The following is a 27,574-nucleotide window of genomic DNA, read 5'->3' as shown; positions in this document are numbered from 1 at the left end:
AAATTTGAAGTAAACACTACTGCTTGTATAGATAACCACTTATCTCTACCACACCTAGAGCATTCTCCAAGCCACATCCCAAAGCACTCGGCGGTCGACAAATGGTAACTAAAATCAAAATGGACTTAATTGAAAAGGGAATATGTGACTATAATATGCGGACATGTATTCTGGTAGGGATAAAAAAATTTGGCATGCCAGATAAATGACATGACTGCGCCAATATAACGTTGAAACGGTATATAACCATGCAAGTACTTTTTGATTCCCATAAGCATCATCAGAATAATGGAAAATTCATTCCAAAAAAATATAGTCCAATGTACATGCTCATGAAAACGGGTGATCAATGGGTTTTTAAGTTTAAAAGGCATGCACATGAATATCCTGAGGACTCAAAAGAAAACCTAGAATTGCGGAAGGGGCGGAATGAAAAAAAAATTGTGGGAGAAGGTATTGTACCAAAGTGTAAACTCAATGAACACTATTCCTTCCTGACTTCTCCCTCTCTACCTGTGCACCGGGAGTCTGTGGGATGGTGACATGTAAAATGCTGAGCCCCGTTGACCCCTGGGCTGCAGGGGTCGACGGTGACGAGGGAACTTCCAAAGTGGGAGTCTGAGACTGCAAGGAATTCTGTACCGAAGTTACAGTCGGCGACGAAGCCTCCCCTGGGGAGGGAGCAAGTGGATCACCTCCCGCGTTTCCTGCATTCCCATTTTCTTCTACCATAGTTTCCATCACCTCGAGGCACAATTCCTAAAGAGATTCAGAAAAATTAGGGTCTGCGATTATTTTTTTATCGTAAGAAGCCATAATAATACAAATTTGCAATTATCAATGGAAAAGTATAGTTGTACATCAGCCAGATTTTCATTCGCCCGATCATTCGGCAGCCACACAGTAAAAATTCAATTTCTTTCAGATATATGCTTAAAGTCACTTGTTATTGTAGATGAACTGATTTTTTAAAATAAATAGCGCATCCGAATTGCCAATCGATATCCAACTTAGTAAACTTCAAAATTACCATTCACAACAATGACAGTCTTCCTTTTCGTTTCCATTTAGCACGATAATACGTAGATTTCTCTTCACACTCCACCCCAAATCTCAAATTAAGTGATTACTTCATTTAAACACAAGTCACTTGGCTGCACCCAATGTAGATCTAAATTTACACATTCATTCATTCCACTGGACGCCATATTCTCCACCTTAGATAGTTTCAAGGCAAATTCGTCGTAATACGCATCATTCACATTTGCCTCATCTAACATCGCATTTGAACCCCACAATCGTGAACACCTTAACCCTAACCCATGCTTCGTTGTTATTTTCTTCAACTGAGTACTTACCAGTTACGTATTCCTCGTCACCAAGTTTGCTGCAATCGGAGTGGGCAACCAGGCAAGTACGTAGTAGCCACGTCAAAATTCCAGGGCCTTCGTCACACCACAAAATAGGGAGCCGAATCACCAATGGCGAGATGCTCACGTATACGTGCGCGTTGCAGCCTCGGCAACGGTGGATATGGTGGACAAGGGCAACTTTATGTTTAGTGTGCTTATTGGACAAGGCAAGGCCGTCTCTAACGTCGTTAATGATAGAGACTATATCAATTGTAAAACGGTATAAATTGATGTAAACGGGTAGGCCGAAAGCCGTCGTATAATACGATCTAAACCCTGGGTAGCATTATCCCTCGTGGGAGTGAAAGGAAAGACCAAGCGGAAATTTCAAAGGAAATGCCACACTTTATAATTTTAAATTATGCGTTCTGTTATCTTTCAGGATATAATTGTTTAATTTCATCCATTACTTTAACTTCAAAGATTTTAAACTTGGAATCAGTTTTATTCCACCGCTCTTGCATCATTTTCGATCGTATTTATTTAAAGGAGGGCCGGGGTGATTATCATTAATCAATCATTGACATTTTGCTTCCATGAGAAATAGGATCGTGCTGGTATTTCATGAGAATTTCATCGGAAATGTTGACAATGCCTTGTTTTTTTTCACTATATTTCAGCCATATATGCGTAGAATTCTGTGTCTTTATTGTACGGTACCATGTATGAAGGAGGAGATAAACTTACATATTTACGCGATAAAACATAGCGATATGCGGCAGGAGCATAGCACGTACACCCTTGAATAAAAAGTCTGTGCATACGTCCAATACGGAAAGAGCGCAAAATTAGCGCTGACGTCATCGTAACCTATAAGCGATCCCTTCGAATCTGAAGCCTCAGATATTCTGTAGATGACATACTCATTTTGTGGAAATCAAGGATTTTGCTCATATCTTTATCAAACCAACCTCTAACCAAATTTTCAGATTTAGTGAAGAAATTGCATGTATTCAGAAACAATGGGGGTCCGAACCAGTGGGCGAGGGGAAGGGTCCGGATCACCCCTCCTGAATTATAACTAAAATTATTTTGCTTCACGAAAGGAACCAAAATATCGAAAAATCATGACTTTTCAAAATATTCATTTTAAAAATTAAGTTTTTTTTTAATTGTGAAAAGTATTAAAAGTAGTTTAAAACCCTGTAATTAGTACCCTGTTTTTTTTTAATTTCCTCCCCTGATTTTGGACACCTATTCCCCCCCCCCCCCCCCCCCCCCCTTCCCGAACAAAATTCCTGGCTACCCAACGGGGACGAACAACAATGGTGGTTTATAATAATCCTTCCATACTTACAACTTACTTCCATAATTACAATCGCCGGTTGGCGGTGTGGCGTAACTGCACTAAGAACTTCAGCAACGGCGACATTGCTGAAGTTATTAGTATAGTTACTTTTAATAGCATTAAACCCTACATGCCTCCTCTGAAAAAATCTAATTTGTCGACCTATAAATTACAGCTTCACTCACTCGCACGGGTGACTCATTGCATATCTTTCTTTCCATAGCTCTAACCTTGCATGTATTTGCTATAGGAATTGCTATACCATTGGCAAGTTTTTTTATGAATATGCATGTATAATTTGCTGGTATGCGAAATATATTTCTATGACCGTGCGGTGTACATGTGGCGGTCTTCTTGCATGTTGCAAGTTGGTGATTGGTCACCCCCTGCCAAACACCATAAAGTGGCTCGCAGGGTATTATGTTAGATGTACCTTGAGCAAATGTGGCCGACAGGAATGGCAAAGTTGCTTTCACACTGCAGGGTGTAAGAATTATATACCAGTGGCGTAATTAAGGAGCATGCTTTGAGAGGATAGAGGAGCCTAGGGGGGTGATCCCCCTTCCGGGCAACGGGGGTGAACATTTTTGAAAGATGAAATGCCCGGAAATACATTTTACATCACTGGCATTTGAATTTTAACTTAAAGCAGATAACAGTTATTATCCGTCAAAACTATAAGAAAATGGTTTAAAATATTTTTTTTTTAATTCCTCTGAGGCTTTGGGGGGGGGGGGGGGGGGGGGGGAAGGGGAGCGGGGATCTAACCCCTCATCCCCCAATATAGTTACGCCACTATTGTATACGTAGGATAGCATTGGTTACCCCGAAAATACTCATCAAACGATATTGAACGCATGGTTATGTTACACGATTGAGATTGGTACGCTGCCAGTATGATACGTCCGCCAATAATCTTTCGTTATAAGTATTTATGCTACTCTGAAAAAATATTAATATCATTAAACGCAAAAGGCATTTATTTTCGTCACTATCTTGTCCTTTAGTACAACTTGTATACAAGAATCAATGAGTTTTGACAAAAATCGCGAAAAACGGGGAGGATAATAAAGGCTTCTTAAGGAATATTGAATGGTTGAAATTCAGACGTTCACAAGTAGTGGCCCCGTTTAGGCTCGATCCACCGTTTTTACTCGGTAATCATAATATACATGGTCGTGGAGGTGACAAGAGGGTGGGGTGGTGCGTAACCACTGAGGGTGGAAGGAGAGGGGACCGAGGAACTGAGTATTGATGACGTCAATACTATGACGTAATCATGAGTCATGTGTTTGGGAGGGGGCGGTTCAGGGGTTTGAGGTGTCAACAAGTTTCAGTCTCGCGATGCGAAAGAGTTCGTTGAGTTGACGCCTTATAGGTAAATATTCGTTGTCAATAATTGATGATAACGTGATAAAGACGTATGCTTTCAAAAAATACTATTTATTAATGGTTTAATTTTTCTCAATCATTGATATTTCTGAATACAAATACATTGACAGTCATGTGATACTTCGTCTGGGGTATATTGTCTATTTTTTGGTAAAACCAGTATTTTTTGGTGAAATTATGATGAAAGCTTAATTTATGAGTATATTTACTTGTCCTGTGCTTAACATTTGAGTCCAGCTAGCGATAAGAACGTCGTATATTTTTAAAGGCATTTGTCAATAAGGGATGTTTGAATCCCTTCAACTTCATCAGTCAACACATGTGGCTAGAGCTGTGCTCGATTCTGCATTTGAATTTGAGATGAATTGATGCTAGATATAAGTCTCCTTCGCCAGATCGAATTAGTGTAATATATAACTAGTTCATCATACTGGCATTTTCGAAGGCTAGTTCACTCGTCGATTGCTCGACGACATTGTACCATATGTTGACCAATAATTTCGACTTACTGCTGCACAAGTTTTACGATATCCCGAAATATTCCATTACTTGATGCTTCTATCTTGTACTTAATCATTTTATTGTTCTTCCCTAGGATGTTGGTTGGGGGCCATGGGGAAAGTAATCCCAACACCGTTTGGTTACAAAGCCGGGGCTTATGGCTAAGCTACATAGTGGGTGTCCTGATGTTGCACTTGATTCTTCTCAGTGTTCCACTTCTCACCATCCCATTAGCATGGACGTTGACAAATCTCATCCATAATTGTGTGAGTATGGTGCGACTAAATGGTTTTAGCCTCGATTCATTGTTCGACGAGCCTAGTCTCAAATTCATTTATTGTCTTGCATTTAGTTTTATTGATTTTTCCCTGCGGTTTGCATACTTTATTTCAATTTTCCAAGTGTTAACTAATGCTTAATTAATTAATGCTTTGTTTTCTTGAATTTATGCAAAATAATGCATGAACTGATAGCATAATAGGAAAAAGAAAATAGTAAGTGACTAGAATGGAAGCGTTTCGTTTTATCATTGGCATTATGAAGGTGTGTGTTTGTCATTAAATGAACATAGTAATCACTCCTCGCTGGTGATTTCCTGGGTTCAGTGGAATGTTTTTCCTTGTAGGGTGGATGTAAATTCCAAACTTGGTAACTAAATAATAACATCTTGCTTGTATGGGTGCAAAGATGAATTTTTTTTTATTGTGTCAGGATGTAATCTTTTCCTTAGCTATTCAAGGTTCGTATGCATTTATTTAATGTTAATTAATTGGTATAATTTCTCAAAGAGTTAATAGTGATGTAAATGAATAGTAAGTCAGTAATTTCCAAATTTATATGTTAACTTTAAAGAAAGTGGTGTCTCATTTTGCTTTGAATCAACACCATGGGTTAAATTAAATGGCTGTTCATTGCCTTCTTTTTCAGGGTATTGCTAAACAGTCTTTGAGAGTTACCATATCAATGTGGGTTTACAGGGAAGAAGTATTTGTTATCTTGGGTATTGTCTTTTCTTTCAGTGGCACTGAATATATTTTTAGAGCGGACTTTTGGTGGTTTCATTTACCCACATCACAAATGCGATCCATCTGCACCCTCATCTCACATCTAACAGCTTACTTCTTATTACTATCCATAGAAGATTCCTTATCCCTCAATCCCTCTCACCTTGTACGTTCTTCACTCATATCTGTCTCCTTTCATCATCTATGATTTTCCCATGATTTTATATGTCATACACATATCTTCCTAGACCCCATCTTTACCTGTTTCCTACCTACGGGTTTCCTTTCTTGTATCCTCTGGCTGTTCAAAGAAGGTAAACAAGTTTCTCAGAAGGATGCGAAAGAGAGGAGATACATAGGTGCCAAAAGGCTAACCTATAGGAAATTTAGGTTGAGAGCTACATCAAACCAATCTTAGGATTGTACACCAGTGAAGATGTCCACTACCCCTAACTTTTCAGTATTTTAACCATATTTTGTGACATGGGGCACAAGTATTTTATTTGTTATATACTTGGAACATATTCTGTATTCCGAGTTGCTACTAAAGATCTTTCTAAAGATCATCTACAATCCTTAGATTGGTTTGACCAGCTCTCCACTCAATTCTCCTATCTGCTAATCTTTTCACACCTATGTATTTCTTCTCTTTCTTTACCTGTTCCATATATGCATTGTGTTCGAGGTCTTTCCTTTTCCATTCTTGCCTTCCACTTGTCCCTCGACGATTGTCTTCATCAGGCCATCATCTCTCAATATGTGGCCTATAAGGTTGTTTCATCTTCTTGTTATGGTTTTCATGAGGCTTCTCTCCTACTCCTCTGAGGACTTCCTCGTTACTAACTCGGTCGATCCATTTGATCTTCATCGTTCTTCTGTAGGACCACATTTCAAAGGCTCTATCCTTGCTTTCTCCGCTGCAGTTATTGTCCATGCCTCACTTCCGTGTAGGAGCATACTCCAAATGTAGGTTCTTATGAATTGTTTCTTTACTTCCATATGTAAGTTTCCTGCTGTAAGCAGGTCTTTCTTTGGATGGAATTCTCTCTTCGCCTGGGCTATTCTGCTGATAATCTCTTTCTTACTTCTCCTGTAACTAGCTATCTTGTTTACCAAATAACCAAATTCATCCACCTCTATCAGTTTTTGGTTCCCTATTATAATGTTAGTCTTGACTTCTCTTCTGCTGCATACTAAGATCTTAGTTTTCTTCGTGCTTATTTTCAGTTGATATTTACCTGTTACCCTACACATATTAACCAGAATATTTTTCAAATCATTCTCTGTTTCTGCTATGAGGGCTATGTCATCAGCAAATCTTATCATGCTAATTTTTTCTCCGCGGATATTCACTCCCGAGGCCTTTTCTTTGATTTCATTAATTGCTTTCTCTTTGTAAACGTTGAAAATTACAGGTGACAATGCACGGCCTTGTCTCACTTCTTTCCTAATTCTTGCTTCTTCACAGCTGGGCCCTGATTTTATCACCGCTACTTGGTTTTTGTATAAACTGTATAATGTAAGGTTCAGTATATCGATAGCATCAGGGAAAGGCAGGATTAGTTTAAAGGAAAAACTCCATTACTCAAGCAGGTTTATTGGGCACATCCGCACTCTACAGCCGCCAAACACACTCTCCGCTCTTCGTGGACGCAACTCCGATGGCCGTTCTCATAGCACGCCTCTCCGCGTGATATCTCCTCTATCTTCTCACCCACGGCCACCCAAGAGGCTGCCTTCTGCTGACGCTGCACGGTTCTCACGCATAAGGCGATGGGGAGTGGGGTACGTGACAGGAAGGGTGATAAGACGAGACGCAAACCGCCAATGCAGCGGCCCGTGGGCGGTGGGTGGCGAGAGGTGGAAATAGGAGGTCACGTCCCATCTTCGTGATACTTACATCACCCTCCCTCCAAACAACATTTAATCCCCCGATTAAATGGGGATGGCCGGAAACTGAAAAAATGCTTAATAAGTGACAACATATACCAAAGAACCAAAAACATCCAAGCAATTGGGATTACCCACACGATACAAAAGAAAAAAAATTAACACTCAGTAATGGTAAATCATGTCCCCAAAATAAAAGAAAAAACATAGCATTCAAGGAATAATGTTTACACAAAAATAAATTCTGAGAGACAATAAAAAATAAACGTGATCAAAACCATCGTGGAATAATAATTACACTTCTACCATTACACAAATCAACAAATTCAGTACATCAACAATAAAAGCACAAACCAAACTATGAAAGTACACTTCAAACGCCACCGTGAAAGAAAGAATTGGGAAGAAAACAAATCATTCAAATATTTCACGCGCCTTTCTCTCTCTCACTTCACTTCTCCTCACTTTCATTTACTCTACGCGATACACAATAAAAATTTCTTCACTTTTCTCAGGATCTCTGACAGCCACGAAAAAGCTCTTCGGGGCAAGGGGGTTGGGAAGGGCAAACAGTTTTATTTTAAATCAGTCACACACTCTGAACATTTCACGCTACAATCACTGGCCTTTGAATTACTTTTCTCGTCTCGGCCGTAAGTCGTAGACACGGGGACCACTCACACCCACTGGGACCTCGTCGGGGGGGGCAGGGGAGGGTAAGGGCGTCTTCTCGTCAATGACGTCTTCTCCAGCTGGCGGCGAGACGTCCTGCCGTCGCGGTCGAGGGCGGAGATGATATGGGGGTCTCCGCGGAAGTGCCGGCGTGTCGACCTTCGCAGGAATGCAGCCTATCTCACGCTCACCGCCCAGATGATGCCGCACTGTTTGTTGACACTCTTCTTCGCCGGCCGCCGAGTTAACACTCGATTCTTCGTTACACTCCGTATTCAAGTCTGGGCTTGATGCTTCCTCTCGAGAGACAGTGGACTCAGGGGGGGAAACTTGAGGGATTTCACCAACACTAGGGGTGGGGGAGGGCTCACTTTGGGAAGGGGGGGCTTCAATTCGCGTATTCGGCGATTCTTGAGGAGGACATGTGGAATTAGTCATATAAGGTAAATTTTTCCTTGGTCTTCCCCTCCCCCTTCTAAACACCTCAGGGCGGAAAATACAGTCAGCTTCTCGCTTTTGTTTTTTGCACGCTCGATCAGCACACGCAAACGGAATTTCGCCAATGCATTCCTCCCATTCACTATCGGATACGGCCTTTCTCGGTCTGCCACGCCGTCTTTCTCCGTGGGGTGGGGGAGGAATCGAAAGATGACTAGGGTGGGGTTTCACTCGATCCTTATGTACGATCACAGTCCTATGCTGAAGCTGCAATTTTAAATTGGAGGGGGAAAGTACTTCTATCACCCTATACGGTCCTTTCCAGGGGCTGTGAAACTTTCGCACTTTGCCCGGTTTAAGAACTGGGTCCGTCAAGTACACATACTCACCCGCGACATAATTTATCCCCCTTTTAGTGTTTTTTAATCCTTTAGCTTGTTCCTCATGGGCTCTGCGATTATTCCGTTTACAATCTTTCCAAATCACTTGCAGTCTATTTTGTAGCTGGGACACAAAATCGTCCACGGAAACAGAGGCGTTTTTCACGCACTCAAAGGGGGTCTTTAGCCTTTCCCCGAATATCACTTCATGAGGGGAACGACATACGCTTCTATGCCAGCTTGAATTGTATGCACAGACTGCATAACCTACCCATAAATCCCAGTCATTGTTTTTGCAATTAACATAGTGGGAGATGATCTGAGCTATTGTACGGTGTACTCTCTCGACCCTGCCGTTACATTGGGGGTGGAATGGGGAGGTTTGTAACTTCTCTATGCCCAACAACCGACACACATTCTGGAAGAGTTCCGAGGTAAAATTACTACCCTGATCGGAAAGTATTTTTTCCGGGACACCGAACTTAAGTATCCAATCGCGCACCAGAGTAACGGACACAGATTCCGCGGTTTGATCCCCCAAGGGCGCCATCACCAAATACCGTGAAAAATGATCTATGATGGATAATACGTAACGATTTCCGCGTTCCGTTTTTGGGAGCGGCCCCACGATGTCTAGTGCAATGAATTGGAATGGTCGGTCCGCCTCCGGCAGCGGCTGCAATGGCGCCTTTGTCTTCCCATATGGCGACCTACGTAGACATGACACGCACCCCCTGACGTAATCAGTACAGTCTTTCTTTAATCCCGGCCACCAATACTGACCGCCCACGCGATACTTCGTGGAATTTACACCCATGTGCCCAGCGAGCCTATGGTCATGACACTGCCTTAGTATTTGCCTCCTCAAACCAGCAGGAACAACTACTTTGTGCACCCCTTCCTCAATTCGACACAGCAAGCCATCCGCAAATTCAAACTTATTCTTCCCGATCCATCCGATGCACTCTGCGTCTGCTTCTTGCGCCTCCTTTAGATTCAGTTCCTCCTCTGCAGCGACTTTTCTTACCTTGCGGCTCAACCCATCGGCATTCCCATGCAATTTCCCCGGCTTATGACACACCTCGTAATCGTATTCCGACAATTTTAATGTCCAACGAATCAACCGGCTATTAGGATCCTTCAGACTAAATAACCATTTAAGAGCCGCATGATCAGTGATAATGTTAAATTTTCGCCCATATAAGTAACACCTGAAATACCCTACGGCCCAAACGACGGCGAGTAATTCTCGTTCAGTGGCAGAATAATTTTGCTCCGCTTGATTAAGCCTACGAGATGCAAAGGCGACGGGATGTTCTTCTCCACCAATCTCTTGTGATAACACGGCGCCGAGGGCGTGATTACTAGCATCGGTAGACAACGTGAACGGTTTCCGAAAATCAGGATATGCCAGCACAGGGGTGGAAGTTAGAGAGTATTTCAATTGACTCAAAGCAGCCTCGCATTCAGCGTCCCACTCGAATGCCCTCCCCTTTTTAAGAAGATTTGTGAGCGGCTTTGCAATCGACGCGAATCCCTTTACAAATCGCCGATAGTAGTTAGCCAGGCCGAGAAATGACTGCAGCTCTCGGACGTTCGTAGGTGTTGGAAAATCTCGCACCGCTTGAATTTTTTCTGATTCCGGTCGCACCCCTTCACCACTTATCACATGACCCAAATACTTCACGCTGCTTTCCGCAAAATTGCATTTCTCCATTTTTAACGACAACCCAGCGTCACTTAGCCGCTGGAAAACAGAGCGTAACCGGACAACATGATCATCCACCGTGTCACTGAATACGATAATATCGTCTAAATAGACGAGACAACGTTCCGGCTTAAGGCCTCTAAGTACGCCGTCCATCATCCGCTGAAAACTTCCCGGCGCGTTCCTAAGGCCGAAGGGCATGCGTTTATACTCATACAGGCCACTATCGACAATAAACGTGGTTTTCTCCTGCGAGTCTTTAGCCATGGGTATCTGGTGATAACCACTCGTCATATCCAAAGTAGTGAAATAGCGACACCCCCCTAAATAATCCAAAGTTTCTACTATGTTAGGTAGCGGGTACACGTCAGGAATTGTGACAGCATTAAGTGCCCTAAAGTCTACACAAAAACGGTACGCCGGCTTTCCATCGGTAGACTTTTTTGGAACAATAACAATTGGGCTCGCCCAAGGACTGGAACTAGGGGATATTACCCCAGTTTTTAACTGCTCTTGGACGAATTGTTCAACCAAGGGCTTCTGGTGAAAAGGAATCCGATACGGACGTCGGTATATTGGACGAGCGTCACCAGTAGGAATATGATGTTCGACGAGATTAGTAACAGGGATGGATTCCTTTTCACTAAATAGTCCCCGAAAACTTTCTATTAGTTCCTGAAGAGGTTTCCTTTCCGACTCTGAAAGGTGTGCAAGTTTTTCCGTGAGATCCCACCCCGACTTGTCCTTCTCCGCGCGTCTAATTGCTCTTTCCGGAACTTCACTAATTTCCACACCGTTTGCCGCGGCAATCGTCGTACCTCGACGTATTCTAATTCCCTCGTCACTCCAATTAGACATCATTACTATTACCCGGTTTTCCTCATCCACCCTACTCAGGGTCCGGGCAACGGCGCACCCTTCCACTTCGATCAATCTGGGTTCTATCACAACCATTTCTGCGCCCCCTACCGCCGCGCGTGGTACAGTCACTAGAAACCTTTTTTCCGACCGCGGCGGTATGTACTCCTCATCTGAAAGAATTACCGCATGGTCCTTGTCCGTAGTGATCCGGAACGCACTAAATGTCTTTTCCGAACGATCATTCTCTACCCCATCAGCCCCGTGCAGCGGAATTACACGCCCGTCTAGTTTCATTGCCCTTTCTGGAAGGTTGATTACACATCCGTATTTACATAGAAAATCTAACCCCAAAATCCCTTCAAAACCGCCCAATGTTTCAACTACTTGCACATTGATTGGATAAACATGACCGCCTATTTCTAAAGACACCGGCTTCTCACCATAACTTTTCAGCACCCGCCCCGCGACGCCTCGGATGCGATATTGTGACGGCTTCATCCCGCTCCCTCTACACGATCCCCGCACTAATAATGACACTTGGGCCCCAGTGTCTAACAGAAACGAGCACATTTTCCCTTCAACCACCGCTCGCACGACTAAGTCCTTCACTCCCGCACTCACCTGGACGGCTGGAATCAGCACTTCCTTTACCAGGGGTCGGCGCCGGCGGGACGGTCGACCCCTTTGCCGTTTAAATTGGCCGCCCGGCTCGATGACCCCTTCCTGCACTCACGAGCAAAATGGCCCTCCACGCCGCAGCTGTAGCACTTCCCACGGCGTTGGCTGCGACACTCACGGGCGAAATGGCCAGTGCGCCCGCAATTGTAGCACTCACGAGCCGTCACCTGGAACGCTCGACGACTGGGCGATGGATTACGCGGCGTCCTCTCAGCCTCCCGGATTCTCACTGCCGTCGCGACGGCGGCGTCGAAACTCTCGGGCATAGCGAGTCGGCATAGCCTGCCCAATTCGCCCGAAAGGCCTCTCAAGAAGGCATCCAAGGCTCGCTGATCAGCCTCGTATCTCATTGCCTCCATCCGCTCCGGAGTTCCGCCGATTTCCGCCGTCCGCGCGTTGATCCGCCTGACTCGATCCGCGAACTCTTCGATGTCCTCCTTCGGCTCCATGTGAATGACTGCTAGGAGCTCTCGGTAGAAACGAGCGGTCTTTTTCGAGTGATAGCGGTCGAGAATGATGTTCTTCCATGCCGAGTAAGTGGCCGCCGTCTTACATTCTAGTCTCGTGCGCTCGTACACCGCGGCTTCCCCACCCAGACGTAGCCGCGCGGCGGCGAGCGTTTCCCCATCGCTCCATCCGCTCAGGGACGCCACCTGCTGGACTCGCTCGAGGTAGGCATCGACGTCATCGCCGGGGCGACCATGGAAGGGTTCTATGGAATTTAGGAGGGTGAATTTTGCACTCGCGGGTGAAGCGACCTCCTGCCCTTCTCCCCTGGCGACGACGGCTCTCAAACGCTCGTTCTCAGCACCCAGCTGCTCAAGTTTGTCTGAAAAGTCGTCGATCACCCGTTGGAGGTCCACCTCTTGCCCGCCAAAACTAACCCGACTCGCCATCTCGCCTTAGGTCGTCTCGTGTACTGCCCCTTGATACATATCGATCCCCACTTCGGACACCAGATGTAAGGTTCAGTATATCGATAGCATCAGGGAAAGGCAGGATTAGTTTAAAGGAAAAACTCCATTACTCAAGCAGGTTTATTGGGCACATCCGCACTCTACAGCCGCCAAACACACTCTCCGCTCTTCATGGACGCAACTCCGATGGCCGTTCTCATAGCACGCCTCTCCGCGTGATATCTCCTCTATCTTCTCACCCACGGCCACCCAAGAGGCTGCCTTCTGCTGACGCTGCACGGTTCTCACGCATAAGGCGATGGGGAGTGGGGTACGTGACAGGAAGGGTGATAAGACGAGACGCAAACCGCCAATGCAGCGGCCCGTGGGCGGTGGGTGGCGAGAGGTGGAAATAGGAGGTCACGTCCCATCTTCGTGATACTTACAATAATTCATTTGTCATCATAAAGAACCCCAATTTCCTTTAGAATTCCAAGCATTGTGCTCCAATCCACGTTGTCAAATGCTTTCTCTAAGTCTACAAACGCAATGAATGTTGGCTTGTTCTTTTCCATTCTCTTCTCTATGAGCAGTCTAAGAGCCAATATTGCTTCCCTTGTGCCTTTGTTTCTTCTGAATCCAAATTGGTCCTCATCCAAATACCCTTCTGCTCTTTGTTCTATTCTTCTATAAATGACACAGGCCTGCAAAAAAATACTTTTTGAAAGTTGTTTGAAATTTGATAACTGATTTTTATGTACATACTTTTCAGCGCCGATTTCAAAAATCTAATCCATTTTTGTCTATCACATCAGGTTTTCTCACAAATTAGGGATTATGTTTGGGTATAATAACAAAATATAGGCAATTTTTCACGTATTTCCAAAGTTATAAAATTTTATTTCATTTATAAATGTCGTGTTTGTTACACCCAACGTTGGAGGATTGAAAACACACGCGGTACTCTACACAGATTTATTCAACACAATCCACGATACAACCGCGGCCATTCGGCCGTACATCTTACACCGGATATCCGGGAACACACACAATGCCACCTTGTCCCCAACACTTAAATTACCAAAAAACAAGTGACACACAAAAACCATACATCACATTCCTCCCCTGCTAGGTTTCAAAAACCCTCCCTTCAGCCTCACAGGTTAAGGCGTACAGGTGCCTTGCTTCGTCGAGAGGAGCGACGAGGCTCACTGAAGGTGGTATCCCGAGGTTGGTCGTGGAGTATGCTTTCAGGACTGGTAGCTGGGGACAGGACAGGAATCAGTGGGTACAGGCATGCTGGCAGGGTAGAGTTATGGGTCTCCAATGAGGAATGTGGAGGTCGAGATGGTGAGTCCACCCTGTATCTAGCTGGTGCTCCTGGAGATGGAAAATCCAAGGTGTATTTATACTTAGAAGTGACATAGGGTAATGACAAGGATTTAATTTGGTTCATGTGGACTAGCCGAGTTTCACCTCCAATGTTCACTTTATACATCACTTGGCTAACTCTTCTCTGAATAATCCCCCGAACCGGTTCACTTTTTGGTTTTATTCTCACCAGTACCACTTCCCCCTCCTTATACTCTGGATACTCATGATTATGAATAAGGGGAAGGGGGGACCGAGGTTTGATTAATGAGAGGAGGGTGCGGGGTTTGAATTTCAACATTAAGTCGGATGGGCTTAACCCACCAGAGGAAAGGGGGGTGGTACGGTAAGAAAACAAAATTTTATTAAGAACCCCTTGAATGTTTTTGCTGTCTGCCGTACTAGAGCTCAGTTCCTTCTTTAGGGTTTTCTTAATGGTCTGAACTGCCCTTTCTGCAAGGCCATTTGATTGAGGGTGGTAGGCAGGTGACTTTAGGACCTCAATGCCTTTTGGCTTACAAAATTCCATAAAATGTTTGGAATCAAAGGGTGGGCCATTGTCAGACATTAATTGCAAAGGGAAACCAAAAGTACAAAACAAATTATTTAAATGCTCACACACTTTTTGGGAATTTGTCCCATATGGCATATAAAAGGCTTCAATCCACTTAGTACAGCTATCAATCACAATAAGGAAACATTTCTGCTGTATTACAAAAAAATCTACATGTAACCTACACCAAACATCAGCCATAGGCCAGGCTACATTTGCTGAACAATCTGGTCTAAAATTTGAAACCTGGCACTGTTCACAGTTACGGACCATATCTTCAATATCCGTATTCATGTTTGGCCACCAACAAACTGAGCGAGCTAAAGCTTTCATTCTTACCATACCAGGATGGGAATCGTGCAATAATCTCAAAATTGACTCCAGCAGGGATTTAGGAATAATTACCCTGGTGCCCATAAGAAGACAGCCATTTTCCAAAGAAATTTCAAACCTTCGTCGGAAAAAGGGAGCAATAGCATGATCCTCAACAAAATGTGGCCAACCTTGCTTAGTTAATTCCATAACCTTACTTAGAACTACATCTGAGGCAGTTTCTTCAGCAACTTCACTGTAGGTCAATGGAAAATTAATGGGGAGCACACTGAGTACATTTTCAATACAGTCTTCTGAGGAAATGGGGAGCCTAGAAAGTGCATCTGCAGGACACATTAAGGCAGACTTACGGTACTCTATTTTATATTTATAAGCAGCTAGAACAATTGACCACCTTTGAAGTCTTGCAGCTGCAACAGTCGGTATTCCCTTATCAGGAGCAAGGATATGGCGAAGGGGTTGATGATCACTGATGAGTGTGAACTTCTGGCCATACAGATACTTGTGGAACCTTTTAACTGCAAAGATCAGAGCTAATGCTTCCCTGTCCAACTGAGAATAGTTTTGTTGTGCAGCCGACAGGGTACTTGATGCAAACAGCACAGGTTTTTCCACACCCTCAATTATGTGGCTTAGGACTGCCCCTACCCCATAAGAAGACGCATCAGCTGAAACCACGATGGGTAACTTGGGGTTATAATGCACCAATAAGGAATGTCCTAAAAGTAATTTTTTGCTATCTTCAAAGGCTCGGTTGCACTCCTCAGTCCATTCCCAAGAAGCATTTTTCTTAGTCATATTATACAAAGGTTTTATGACACTTGAGAGGTTAGGCAAAAATCTATGGTAGAAGTTTAACATCCCTACATAAGACCTCAGCTGAGTGACATCTTTGGGAGGTTCAGCCTTCACAATGGCATCCATTTTATATGCCATCGGTCGAACACCCTCCGCATTGATAGTATGACCCAGATAGTCAACAGATTTAGAGAACCACTTACATTTGGCAATGTTCACTTTTACATTATATTCATTCAGTCTCTTTAATACCATTTCCACTCTGTTTTTGCAATCTTGAAAATCCCTTCCAGAGATCAAAAGGTCATCCAAATAACACACTACCATTGGTAATCCCTTGAGAATCTCCTGCATTACTGACTGGAATATACCAGGTGCACTAGAAATGCCAAAAGGTAGGCGGGTAAATTGAAATAATCCCTGGTCAGTATTTATAGTGAGGTACTTCTGGGACTCCAAACCCACTCCGAGTTGCAAGTATGCATTTTGGAGATCTAGAGTGACAAAGACAGTGCCTCCAGCTAATGAAGCAAAGACCTCCTCCAGTTTTGGCAATGGGTAAAAATCAGTGACCAGGACTTTATTTAGTGTCACCTTAAAATCCACACAAATTCGTACCCCCCCACCTTGTTTTGGTACACACAATATAGGGGAAGCCCACTCAGAATGGCGAACGGGTTTTAATATCCCACCCTGCACCATTTCTTCCAACTGCCTCTGAACCTCAGCTTTTAATGCAAATGGAACTGAGTAAGCTCGGTGAAATATCGGAGTAGCCCCCTCCTTCACAACCAGATTTGCCTTAAAATGATTAATGCTATCAGATTTCTTACCATTAAAAACACCAGGGAACCTGTAAACATACTTTGAAACCATTTCTTCTACATTTAGAATTGACTCACACACCCTTGCTTGGGGATCAGGTTTAGACTCAAATTGAAAAATGGACATGCCCTCCATTTCCATACTCAATTGTTTTACATCATTTACACTGCCCAGGAACACCTTCCTCCAACCTGGAAATAAGGCATCCAGCCATGGTCGACCCAACAGTGGTTTTATTTTCCCCTTGGACGAGACAACTATCAATTCTAAAGGATGACCTTTACTTTTCCCACTCTCTGGAAGGGATGCATTTACACATTTTCCCATGAACACAAAGTTGATCTCCGGTTACAGACTTAAGGGCTAGGGAACATTTTTTAAGAAAAATACCACTCAAAAAACTCTTATAAGTGTCTTTAGAAATTAGGGACACACTAGCTCCACTGTCAACTTCAAAAGCTAGGCGTATTCCATTTACAAGTATATTAATTATCACAGGAGCGCTACCTGACACTGAACTAACTGTGGGCACGTTAGAACAAGTTACCATTTCTCTTGGAAGAACAAATGAATTACTTAGAGGAACATACTCTGACCTCGATTCAGTAGATTGATGGGGCTGATCATCTTGCCATTCGTCCAAATACACCTCGCGGACATTGCCACTCCGGCACATTTTAGAGGAATGCCCCCTTCGATGACACCTGAAGCACTCCCACTCACGGGCCGGACACAAATCCTCGCGATGGAAACGGCCGCACCGCTGACAAGAACCGCCCCTCTGAGGTCCATTGCTCGGCCGGGTGCTCCACTGCCGTGACCCCCGATGCGCAGGAGCGGATTCTCTCCCCCATGGAGCCGCCTCTTGCTGCGGTCGCTGGCGATGGTCTGGGGCGGGGACTCTACGGCGAACAGCATCCACTTCGGCTTGCGGTTTCGCCGATTCCAAGGCGGAACTCTTTTGGGCTAACTCCACATCCGCGGCAATCGTGCACGCCTGCTCAAATGTTAGCTGGCTCTCTAGCAGAAGCCTCTGCCTCACCACAGTCGATTCCAGTCCGCACACAAGCCTATCCCTTAGCGCATCATTAAGAAAGTCACCAAATTCACAGAATTCTGCCAGTTTCTTCAAGGCAATAATGAATTCCTTAACACTTTCTCCCACCTGCTGCGAACGTGAATAAAATTTGTAACGCTCCGAAATTGTCAGACACTTTGGGGCAAAGTGCGACTTTAGCGTAGACAAAAGCACTTCGAAAGGCTGCTCATACGGCTTCTTGGGAAACAGGATGTTTTTTAAGAGCGTGTAGGTGGACGCTACACAAAAAGTTATAAATAACGGCACTTGCACGCTTGACTGTGATATGCCATTGAGCAAGAAAAATTGCTCAAAACGTTCTGCGTACGAAGAGAAGTCCTCCTTTTCCGGATCAAACGGGTCCATGCGCCCAATAAGCGAATTAGTCACCAACGGCGTCGCCATTTCATAAAAATCACAATTTATGAACTTATCCCAACCGTCGTCGCCAACTGTCGTGTTTGTTACACCCAACGTTGGAGGATTGAAAACACACGCGGTACTCTACACAGATTTATTCAACACAATCCACGATACAACCGCGGCCATTCGGCCGTACATCTTACACCGGATATCCGGGAACACACACAATGCCACCTTGTCCCCAACACTTAAATTACCAAAAAACAAGTGACACACAAAAACCATACCTCACAATAAATAATGTTATAAACTACACTTCCAGTACACTACCATTTCTCTTTAAGCTCATAAGTCCTTATAATAACCCTTTTGCTCTCTGTCGAAACTTCTTTTACTGCTTGTCCCGTCGTGGATTCGTTGAGGATCATCTCTTTTTATCATCCAGTATCTTCGTTCCACTTCTCTGACGTCTCGATGAATCTTGCGCCCTGCTCTTCACTTACATCACCAAGGTTTGCAGGGAAGTAGCGAAGATGTGAGTGGAGAAAATGAACATTAATGCTCATGTTACAGCCAGCTTCTTAAAGTTGTCGAGCATGTCTGCGACGATTGTCTTGTAGCTTGGATCTCTTTTGTTTCCACTTTGTTCACAAAGTTGGTATCTGTCATGAGTTTTCTAATGTCTGGTCCGACAAATATTTCTTCCTTTACCTTTGCCTCTGATAAACCAAGAAATTGTCCTCAAAGAAATCTGTAGCACTTGCCTTCTTTTGACAATGCCTTAAAAAATTGTTTCATCAGCCCCAATGTAATGTGAAGTGGTGCAAGTAACACCTTTTGTGGAACCACAAGGCTGTCAATATTTTCAACCCATACCTGTAACCTTTTTCTCAAGGAAGGGCCAAGCTTTTTGTATTTGGCGTTGCTTTTTGTCTCTACTGTCCCATTCACAGAGAAAGCAAGGGATCTTTGTATAGCCACTTGTTGACCAAGCAGCATTTAAATCACTTTTAAATCACCATATAGTGCCCATTTGTGGTCTGAATAGCAGAGTTTGCTTAAAACCAGTTCAAGATTTTCATAACATTCTTTTAAGTGAGCCAAGTGTCCAACTGGTATAGAAGCATACTTATTGCCATTGTGTAGAAGTACTGCGTAAAGGCTTTTTTCGAAGAATCAATATAAAGTCTCCACTCATCAGGAGCATATTCTACTTTGTAACGTGACATAAGTCCTGTTCTCTAACTAAATCTTTGAGTTCAAATTGTGAGAAAGAAATGGGATCGGTTGTGCTGGGATCGTAGCAATCAATGTCTTCTTCAATATTACATAGCTCAGCCAATAGCTCGTGGCCATCATGCATATCATCCAAAAAATCTAGAGGAGAGGGTATTGATACCTAAGATCCATGAGGAACAGGGCAAATGGCTGAATGAATGTTAGGATAAGAATTACCCTTTTTGTTTCTCAAATTGAAACTTCGTACCCTGCAAGAACAAAAATAGCAGTCATCGCTATGATTTTTGGGCTCCCAACAAACCATTGGTATTCCAAAACGTAAGGACCACTTTTTACGTTGAAATCACTGCCTCAGTTCTTCAACACACACTGCACAAAATTTGTGTGGGGACCAAGGGTTATTTTGATCACCTAACTTTATACCAAAGTAGTCGATATTTACTTTTTCAGCAAGTTAGCCAGCAAGTACATGGGGGAGGGGGACGACAAGGACAAGTGCTGACATGAAAATACTGCTGGTTTCTCCTAACAACTCTTCATTTTACGTATATCTAGTATGAAAACGGCAAAATAAAAGTTTTTCTTTTAAAATAAAAATTCAAACTCACTAGAGTACTGAAATGTTTATAAAAATATCTAAAAGCGCTAAAACTAGAAATGCAGTTTGTGAAATAACTGTGCGTGATGGAAATTTTTCCTTATTTTCCCCGAAATCAGTGTTGAAAACACTATGAAAATCACTTATTAAATTTGAAACAATTTTTATGTCACAGACCTGTGTGATCCATGTCAGTATCTTCGACGCATGTGTAGTTACGCTTATGGTCCTAAAATCTTCGCAGTTCTCCCCTCTTTTCTTCTTAGGAATAGGGATTATAATGTTCCTCTCGGAGTCCTTTGGTATCTCACCTGTCGAATATATTTCACAAATGATTTTGTACAGCTGCTTCAACGTCTTCTCTCCTGCATTTTTAATTAGCTCAGTGGGAATATGCCATATGCTTTATTTATCCTAAGGTCTCTTACAGCCTCATAAAATTCTGATCTTAAAATTGGGGCTCCCATGTCATCAGCATCCACTTCCCTCTCGTTTTCGATTGCATTCGTTCTTAGGCTGCTTCCTTTGTACAAATCTTCCAGATATTCCTCCAATCTCTTCCCATTGTCTTTGTTTTCAATCATTAGTTCTCCATTTTTGTCCCTAAGGGTATTACATCTTACGCCACTTTCCTTAAAGGGGTTCCTCACTATCCTATAGCCGGCCTCTACTTTTCCATGTTTAAGATTGTTTTGTACGTCTTCACAAATATTTTCCATCCACGTTTCTCTAGCTTTCCGCTCTTTACGACATATTTCGTTCCTTATTCTCCTGTAGCAATTCTGTCCTTCATCTGTTTTCGCAGCCTTGTATTTTCTTCTTTCTTCAATGAGATCTAATACTTCCTGCGTGATCCATGGTTTTTTCAGAACGCCTCTTCTTTTACCAAGAACTTCCTCAGCTGCTGCCTGCAGACCACTTCTAATGGTTTTCCAACTCTCCTCCACTGGTGTATTGGTCGTTTCCTCCCCTATTCTCTTTTCTACAGCTTCCTTAGAAGCCAGTTGATGCTGATCTTCCTTATATTTTTCAACCTGCCCTATGTTTTCCACGGCTTTCTTCAATTTTTTAAATTAAAGGTGGCATTTCATCATGACTAAGTTATGGTCACTATCGATATCTGCCCCTGTATAACTTCCTGGTTCCTGAATCTTTGTTTCACTAGAATGTAGTCGATTTGGAATCATCTAAGGTCTCCTGGCATCTTCCATGCGTATCTTATTCGCAGGGGATTTTTGAATAAAGTGTTGGCAACCACTAGCCTGTGCTCAGTGCAAAATTCAAGTAGCCTTTCTCCTCTTTCATTTTGGTTACCTAACCCATATTTCCCAGTTATTATTCCATCTTGACCTTCGCCGACGATGGCATTCCAATCACCTAAAATAATAAGATTTTCTTTCCCTCTTACCTGCTTGATAACTCCCGCTATATCTTGGTGGATATCTTCTACTTCTTCATCTTCATAATCTGATGTAGGCATGTAAACCTGTACCACTACAGTAGCTACGGGTTTAGTATCTATCTTCACCATTACTATCCTTTCATTAAACTGCAGATAGCTTTTGACACACATCCTGGTGCTCTTTCTAAGCATTATGCCTACAAGCATTATGCCTACAAGCAAGCATGCTAAGCATTACCATTTAGGGATCCTGTGTATCATTCCGTAGCTTCGACTCCAAAAGTCTCCTTCTAGGGGCCACTTCATTTCGCTGATGCCTAATCCATCGAGGTTCATTCTTCACATCTCCACCTTCAAGTTCTATAGCCTACCGCAGGTATGAAGTGATCTAACGTTCCATGTTCCTATCCTTAACATTCTATCAACTTTTTACCATGTACCCTCTCGATTAGCCCCCGCCCGGAGATCCGAATGGGGGACTAGTTTACCTCCGGAATATTTTACTCGATAGAATTCCATCATGTCATTATATAAATTGAGTGGAGTAGCTGCGACTCTTCGGGATGATAATGTGGTGGTTTCCCCTTGCCTTCCACATTGCAGTACTACAGCTGTTACTGTAAATGTTTGCCACGCCCGTAATGAAATGTGTGTCGCTGTACTGACCAGTATGGTCTCCACCTTCGCACATATGAAAAAGAGCTGCTGCCCTCTCCCCTGGGTGATGAGAGGCATAATTGTTGGTGGTCCCCAGTTGCCAGTCGCGGTATCTTCACAGGTTTTGGTATCATTTAAATGGTCTACCTTACCCAAGGGTAGTCCAATACCTCCTCAGAACACTGCTGCTTTTTGTCCACGACTGCTTATTCGACGAGAGAACTCGCTTATCTCGCAGCTAACCTCTATATCTAAAGGTCGACCCACCACGCAACCCGGTTGGTGGCTTTAAGCTCAGCCGCGAGATTGACAGGTTAGTTGAAAAAAACAAATCTGGTTTCGTTCAAACAAGTAATTTTTTTATCAAATTATTCTACCGATTAAGGTAGGTGTCCTTGGAGTGCTTTATAATCATTCTGGCAGCCACCCTTCCTTCATGTCCTTACCTCTTCAAATCATAATGAGGCCTACTTCTTTTCATTCTATCTAAAAAATTCTTTGTCTTCCTTCCTCTCCCTCATTTACCCGACATTCTACCCTCTAAGACTGTTTTCAATATGACAACATTTTCCCTCCCCACTAACAAGGAGACATCGCAAGAGTGATGTTCAGGATCTGGATGCGGATGTTATTAAATGACACAAATTTGGTTGAGAAGTAACAGAAATTTCAATATTTATTAGAGAGAAAAAAATTTGCTGCTGATGGGACTCGATCCTGGGACGAACACAGTAAGAGTCACTGGACCAGCACCCTAGACTGCTCCACCACTGCCGTAGTTGATAGTACTCAAGGGAAGTGATTTTGCACGAAATCTTAACATGTGAATATCTCTCGAACCCGGGCCTATGTGGAAGAAAGCAGTGACACTTTTTCTACATAGTTTCTATATAGTTTTGGAAAATAACATCCAAATCCAGGTCCCAAACATCACTCTCACGATGTCTCCTTGTAAGTATTCCATAGCATATCTATATCTACTGTCTCCTACACATCTCATCTAGAAGCCGCCTGTCCTCACCCACCATGTCCAGCATTTTGTTGTTCCTCCTCCTCTCTGTCCACTTCACCTTCTCCTTTCTCCTCCTAACCCACATCTCGAACACCTCCATTTCTCTCTTATCCTCTTCCCCGAGTGCCCACGTTTGTGCACTGAAAAGAGCATGGGTTTCCATGAAGGGTTGATGGAGTATCAGGAATTGTGATAGCATTCTTTCCTGAGGCTACAACTGATTTTTCTGGTTAACACAGCCTAAAATTTCTTCTTTGTTTCTTTGATCCTCATTGCAATTGCCCTCACCAAATCTCCTATGTACTCTTAGCCACTCAGGGGTAGACTCCCCATGTCAGATGCAACAGCAATTTAGCAGAATCATATGCCAAGAAAACTTACCTTTTAACTGTCGGCAGAGGTGGTGGGAGCAAGTTTACCTGTAATAGAAATTCGTTAAGTGATTGTTTTGTTTAAACTCAGTGTTTTATTGTAGTGGTGCTCATCACTGTCCTCCTTTTCAGTGTCACCTGGTGTTTTTACACTTAATTAAAGGTGCACCATGGATTCCTCAGGACCAAGGATATTGCAGAGCGCTGACACATTGGGAGCAAATAGATCACGGATGCCAGTTTACATCAACTCGAAAATTTTTGACTGTGGTGCCTATTGTATTGTGAGTATATCTTTTTTGTGTTTGATTTTTTTCTCGTCAGTTGTCTGTTAGATTTCTCTCTTGTTCATGCTATGTGCGAGGGAAAAATGGGGTTTGACATGTTTTCACAAGACTGACTACAATAGGATGTCTTTGTATTTGTGTAACGAGTTAATAAAATGGAGTTAAGTATTTCCCCTCACACATTTTACTTATGGTTTTGTACAGCTGGTTTAACATCTTTCCTCTTGCATTTTTAATTAGGTCCGCTGAAATATCATCAATTCCAGATGCTTTATTCATCCACTGGTCTCTTAGTGCTGCATGAAGTTTTGATCTTATAATTGGGCCTTCTGTGTTATATTTTTCCACTTCCTCTTCTTTTTTTATTAGTTTTCATTCTTTGACTGTTTCCATTGCACAACTCATCCAGATATTCTTTCCATCTCTTGTCTTTGTTTTCTATCGTTAGTTCTCCATTTCTGTCCCTTGGGGTATTACGTCTCACATCTCTTTTCTTTAAGTGGTTCATCACTGTCCTGTCGTCAGTTACCACTTTTCATGCCCGTGATTGTTTTTCACCTTATCACTGATATTTTTCACCCAAGTTACTCTAGCCTTCCTCGCTTTTCATCATATCTCTTTTCTCATTCTCTGGTAACTATTCTGTCTCTCCTCTGTTTTCTCATTCTTTTACTTTCTTCATTCTCCAATGAGACCTGCGTGATCCATGGCTTTTTCATAATGACTTGTCCTCCTCAGCTGCTGCTTGTAGGCCATATCTAATGCTTTTCCAGCTCTCTTTCACTGATTTGTTTGTCACATCATCTCTTAATCTTTTTTACACCGCTTGTTTAAAAGCCAGTTAATGCTGAGCCTCCTACAATGAGGAACTTGCATGGGTCGTAGATTGCTCTAAAAACTATTTTGAATAAGTCAAATGGATACATTAGCTCGCAAAAATACCTTCAGTTTCTCCATTCAACATCAAAAGAAATTAAAAAATTGCATTTAAAATCGAGAAAAATTTCTCTGAGCCGACCACTGCGCGAAGACACCCGAGCGTTGCCGAGGCCAGGCGTGACGTCATAGGTGCCTAAACAACCGTAGGGAGTAGGGAAATACGCTGAGCGCATGGTGTAAAATTTGTTTTGAGGGAGTATTTAGCCGCTCATCGTCACTTTATTTTGTTCTGTTATTCTTGGGAAAGTTTTCCTATTGCTATTGTTCCTAGATTATTACTTGGGATATTAATAATGCGGCATCGGGATGATGAAGTACAAGCGTTTCACTTCGTGTGTTTTGGTTATCAGAAAAATGGATGATAACGTTGCCACTCGTTCGAATAGTACACCTGAAATTCATCTACGTCTACATAATACCCCGCAAGCCGCCTAAAAGGCGTGTGGCATGGGGTGTTAGGACACCAGCCTTTTTTTAGGACACCAAAAATTGATGCCACGACCCTCATGGAATTTGTTAAGACAAATTATTGCTATACGTCGGCGGCAAATCGAGTTGTAAAAGAAACTTGTAATACTGGAGGATAACGATCGTAAGCTGTTCTGTTGACATTAGAGTAAGCTGTGCTGTTGAATTTGGCAACGCCGGATTAACGGAGAAGGTAGTTCTATCCGCCCTACGGTACGAATTCACAGCAAAACAGTCTGCACACAATCCACATGTGAGATCGCGAATCGGTTCCGCTGCCAACACACACACAAGCTACAACCTATTTCAATAATATAGGTAAATCCATAAACAATATACTAGCATATACCATAAAAATATAGTGGGAAATAGGCAAATACTCTTATCAAAAACTGGATGTCACTATCACATTCTTATATTCATCACGTACAACTTACAATAACAGAACTCGTTATGATGAATACAACTATTTATTTACTGATTTAAACCCTTAAATTATCCCACACAAGTGACACAGGTGACATTTCTCACTACTATTCGTTGAAATAATGGAATAACAAACTTCACACACAGTTTTTATTTCAATAGCGTGATCGTGAAATGTCATATCTACGGTGAACAACGGAGATTAGCACGCCACTGACAATTTTTACACTACTGTTAGACATTTATGGATAGCGTAGTAGCACTTTTTACAATTCAATCACGATGGAACACTGATAACTCATGGCCGATATTTTTCAACCTTGTCAAACTTTGTGCATTACAACCACTGGCACTGTGATTATTAGCAGTAGCTTAACGGGAGATGTCACGTTGAAAATAACACTATTTTGGCACAAAAATGTTCCTAGATGTCTCCAATCAGCGAGCAAAAGTTGCATTGACTGGAATTCACCTCATAATACAAGCACAGACAGTCCTAAACGACGAATTCTCCGGTACCTACGAATAAACGGATGAAGTTATTGTATATAAAAGCTAAGCGGACATTAGTAAACATCAAAATCGTTCTAATTACATACTTAAATGAATGATATGCCGTCGATAACATCAACTTACAATTAACGTATCCCCTTTCCAATGGCCGTGGCTCAGACTCCTACAACGATGTTATTTAGGTATTATCAAATTTTTGGTTTAACTGCTCCAGTTTTATATTTTATGCCCTTACTCAGATATTAATATTATAAATAATGCAAAATACGAGGGCTTCCAAGCCTCTATCGTCGGATATTTATCTTTAAATATAAAATATTCAACACGTCTAACAAACGAAGCTCTCACAACTGCTGGCAACTATTACAAACAATCACAACAATAGCTTCGCGTGATGTTTAGGCACCTTTGACGTCATCGAGGCTTCGTCGGCAGTGGCTTGGGGGGTGAGGGAGTTTTTCCCGCGCTTTAAAATTCGTAATTTTTATCATTAAATATCTCGCGAAGGAAAACTCAGATTTACATGCGGTTTTCTTTGTTGTATTCAGAAAATAATTTTCTGTCCGCCTATGAAATAAAAAAAATTCATGCAAGTTCCCCATTTTTCAACCTGCCAGATGTTTTTCATGGCTTTCTTCAATTTTTTTTATTTTAGGTGGCATTTCATCATAACTAAATTATGGTGACTGTTTATATCTGCTCCAGAGTAGCTTTTGCAGTCCTTGACTTGGTTCCTGAATTTTTGTTTCACTTGCATATATTCAGTATTCCTTTCGTCAGCCCTAATGTCAGATACACCTACAAATGAGGATATCAGTTATTGATTGTCTTTACCATGCATGTGCCGTCCTGGTATTTACCTCAAGGTCTTGGGAATCAAAATTCATTTGTATATTTTCAGAATTTTTTTTCTAATGTATGCTTGGGGTGAATAACCAAGATTTCTGCTAAGATTTTTAGACTTGGAAATATCATAGCACACCACTATCTGTTGAAGTAATGAAAATCTTTCAGGTGACAAATACTAAGAACATTTTCAAGATTCATTCTCCGATTGGGAAACAAAAATTTACCAGCTCAGCCAGAACTATTACTAGATTTTTCCTTACATAGATATTAGAATCTGGAAATATTTTTGGATTCTGCAATTATAATTTTAATTTCAAAGAGCATACAGCTGTACTGCTGGCATCGTCAGGCTAGCATGACACAAGGTTAGTC

The 27,574-nt window shown here is 42.6% G+C and overlaps 4 protein-coding genes across 12 annotated transcripts in view; 1 reads left to right on the top strand and 3 right to left on the bottom strand.

Moving 5' to 3' along the window:
- LOC124158835 (cyclic AMP-responsive element-binding protein 1) overlaps nt 1–1,502 on the bottom strand; it is a 34,566-nt gene extending 33,064 nt beyond the window's left edge. For 5 of the 7 annotated variants that reach the window (XM_046534191.1, XM_046534187.1, XM_046534190.1 and 2 more), the window contains exons 1-2: nt 1,031–1,352; nt 643–759 (exon numbers count right to left, since the gene is read on the bottom strand). In XM_046534191.1, coding sequence (XP_046390147.1) covers nt 643–759; nt 1,031–1,033 — 120 coding nt within the window. In that variant the 5' untranslated portion in view covers nt 1,034–1,352. The other 2 variants (XM_046534188.1, XM_046534189.1) reach the window with 2 other exon arrangements.
- A 2,472-nt stretch (nt 1,503–3,974) lies between these two features.
- Nucleotides 3,975–27,574, top strand: part of LOC124158831 (ORM1-like protein 3) — a 29,311-nt gene continuing 5,711 nt past the window's right edge. The window contains exons 1-3 of one of the 3 annotated variants that reach the window (XM_046534182.1): nt 3,975–4,078; nt 4,688–4,859; nt 23,853–24,004. In XM_046534182.1, coding sequence (XP_046390138.1) covers nt 4,689–4,859; nt 23,853–24,004 — 323 coding nt within the window. In that variant the 5' untranslated portion in view covers nt 3,975–4,078; nt 4,688. The other 2 variants (XM_046534184.1, XM_046534183.1) reach the window with 2 other exon arrangements.
- LOC124158828 lies at nt 7,235–13,533 on the bottom strand. The gene is made up of 2 exons (XM_046534178.1): nt 12,168–13,533; nt 7,235–7,553 (listed from the first exon to the last, which is right to left on the bottom strand). Exon 1 carries the CDS (start codon nt 13,118–13,120, stop codon nt 12,194–12,196), a length of 927 nt encoding a protein of 308 aa, XP_046390134.1. The 5' UTR covers nt 13,121–13,533; the 3' UTR covers nt 7,235–7,553; nt 12,168–12,193.
- LOC124158830 lies at nt 14,059–18,152 on the bottom strand. The gene is made up of 2 exons (XM_046534181.1): nt 17,597–18,152; nt 14,059–14,500 (listed from the first exon to the last, which is right to left on the bottom strand). Exons 1-2 carry the CDS (start codon nt 17,916–17,918, stop codon nt 14,277–14,279), a joined length of 546 nt encoding a protein of 181 aa, XP_046390137.1. The 5' UTR covers nt 17,919–18,152; the 3' UTR covers nt 14,059–14,276.

The sequence above is a fragment of the Ischnura elegans genome, chromosome 5, assembly GCF_921293095.1.
Source record: "Ischnura elegans chromosome 5, ioIscEleg1.1, whole genome shotgun sequence".
In the NCBI taxonomy this organism is placed as follows: domain Eukaryota; kingdom Metazoa; phylum Arthropoda; class Insecta; order Odonata; family Coenagrionidae; genus Ischnura; species Ischnura elegans.
This window is presented reverse-complemented; position numbering and strand designations above follow the sequence as displayed.

Coding starts and splice junctions, on each gene's coding strand:
- LOC124158828 (XM_046534178.1), bottom strand. CDS start 13,120: ATGGCGAGTCGGGTTAGTTTTGGCGGGCAAGAGGTGGACCTCCAACGG.
- LOC124158830 (XM_046534181.1), bottom strand. CDS start 17,918: ATGCTGTTCGCCGTAGAGTCCCCGCCCCAGACCATCGCCAGCGACCGC. Junction 14,501..17,596: donor CATCAATCTACTGAATCGAG/GTCAGAGTATGT, acceptor TTCCATCTCCAG/GAGCACCAGCTAGATACAGG.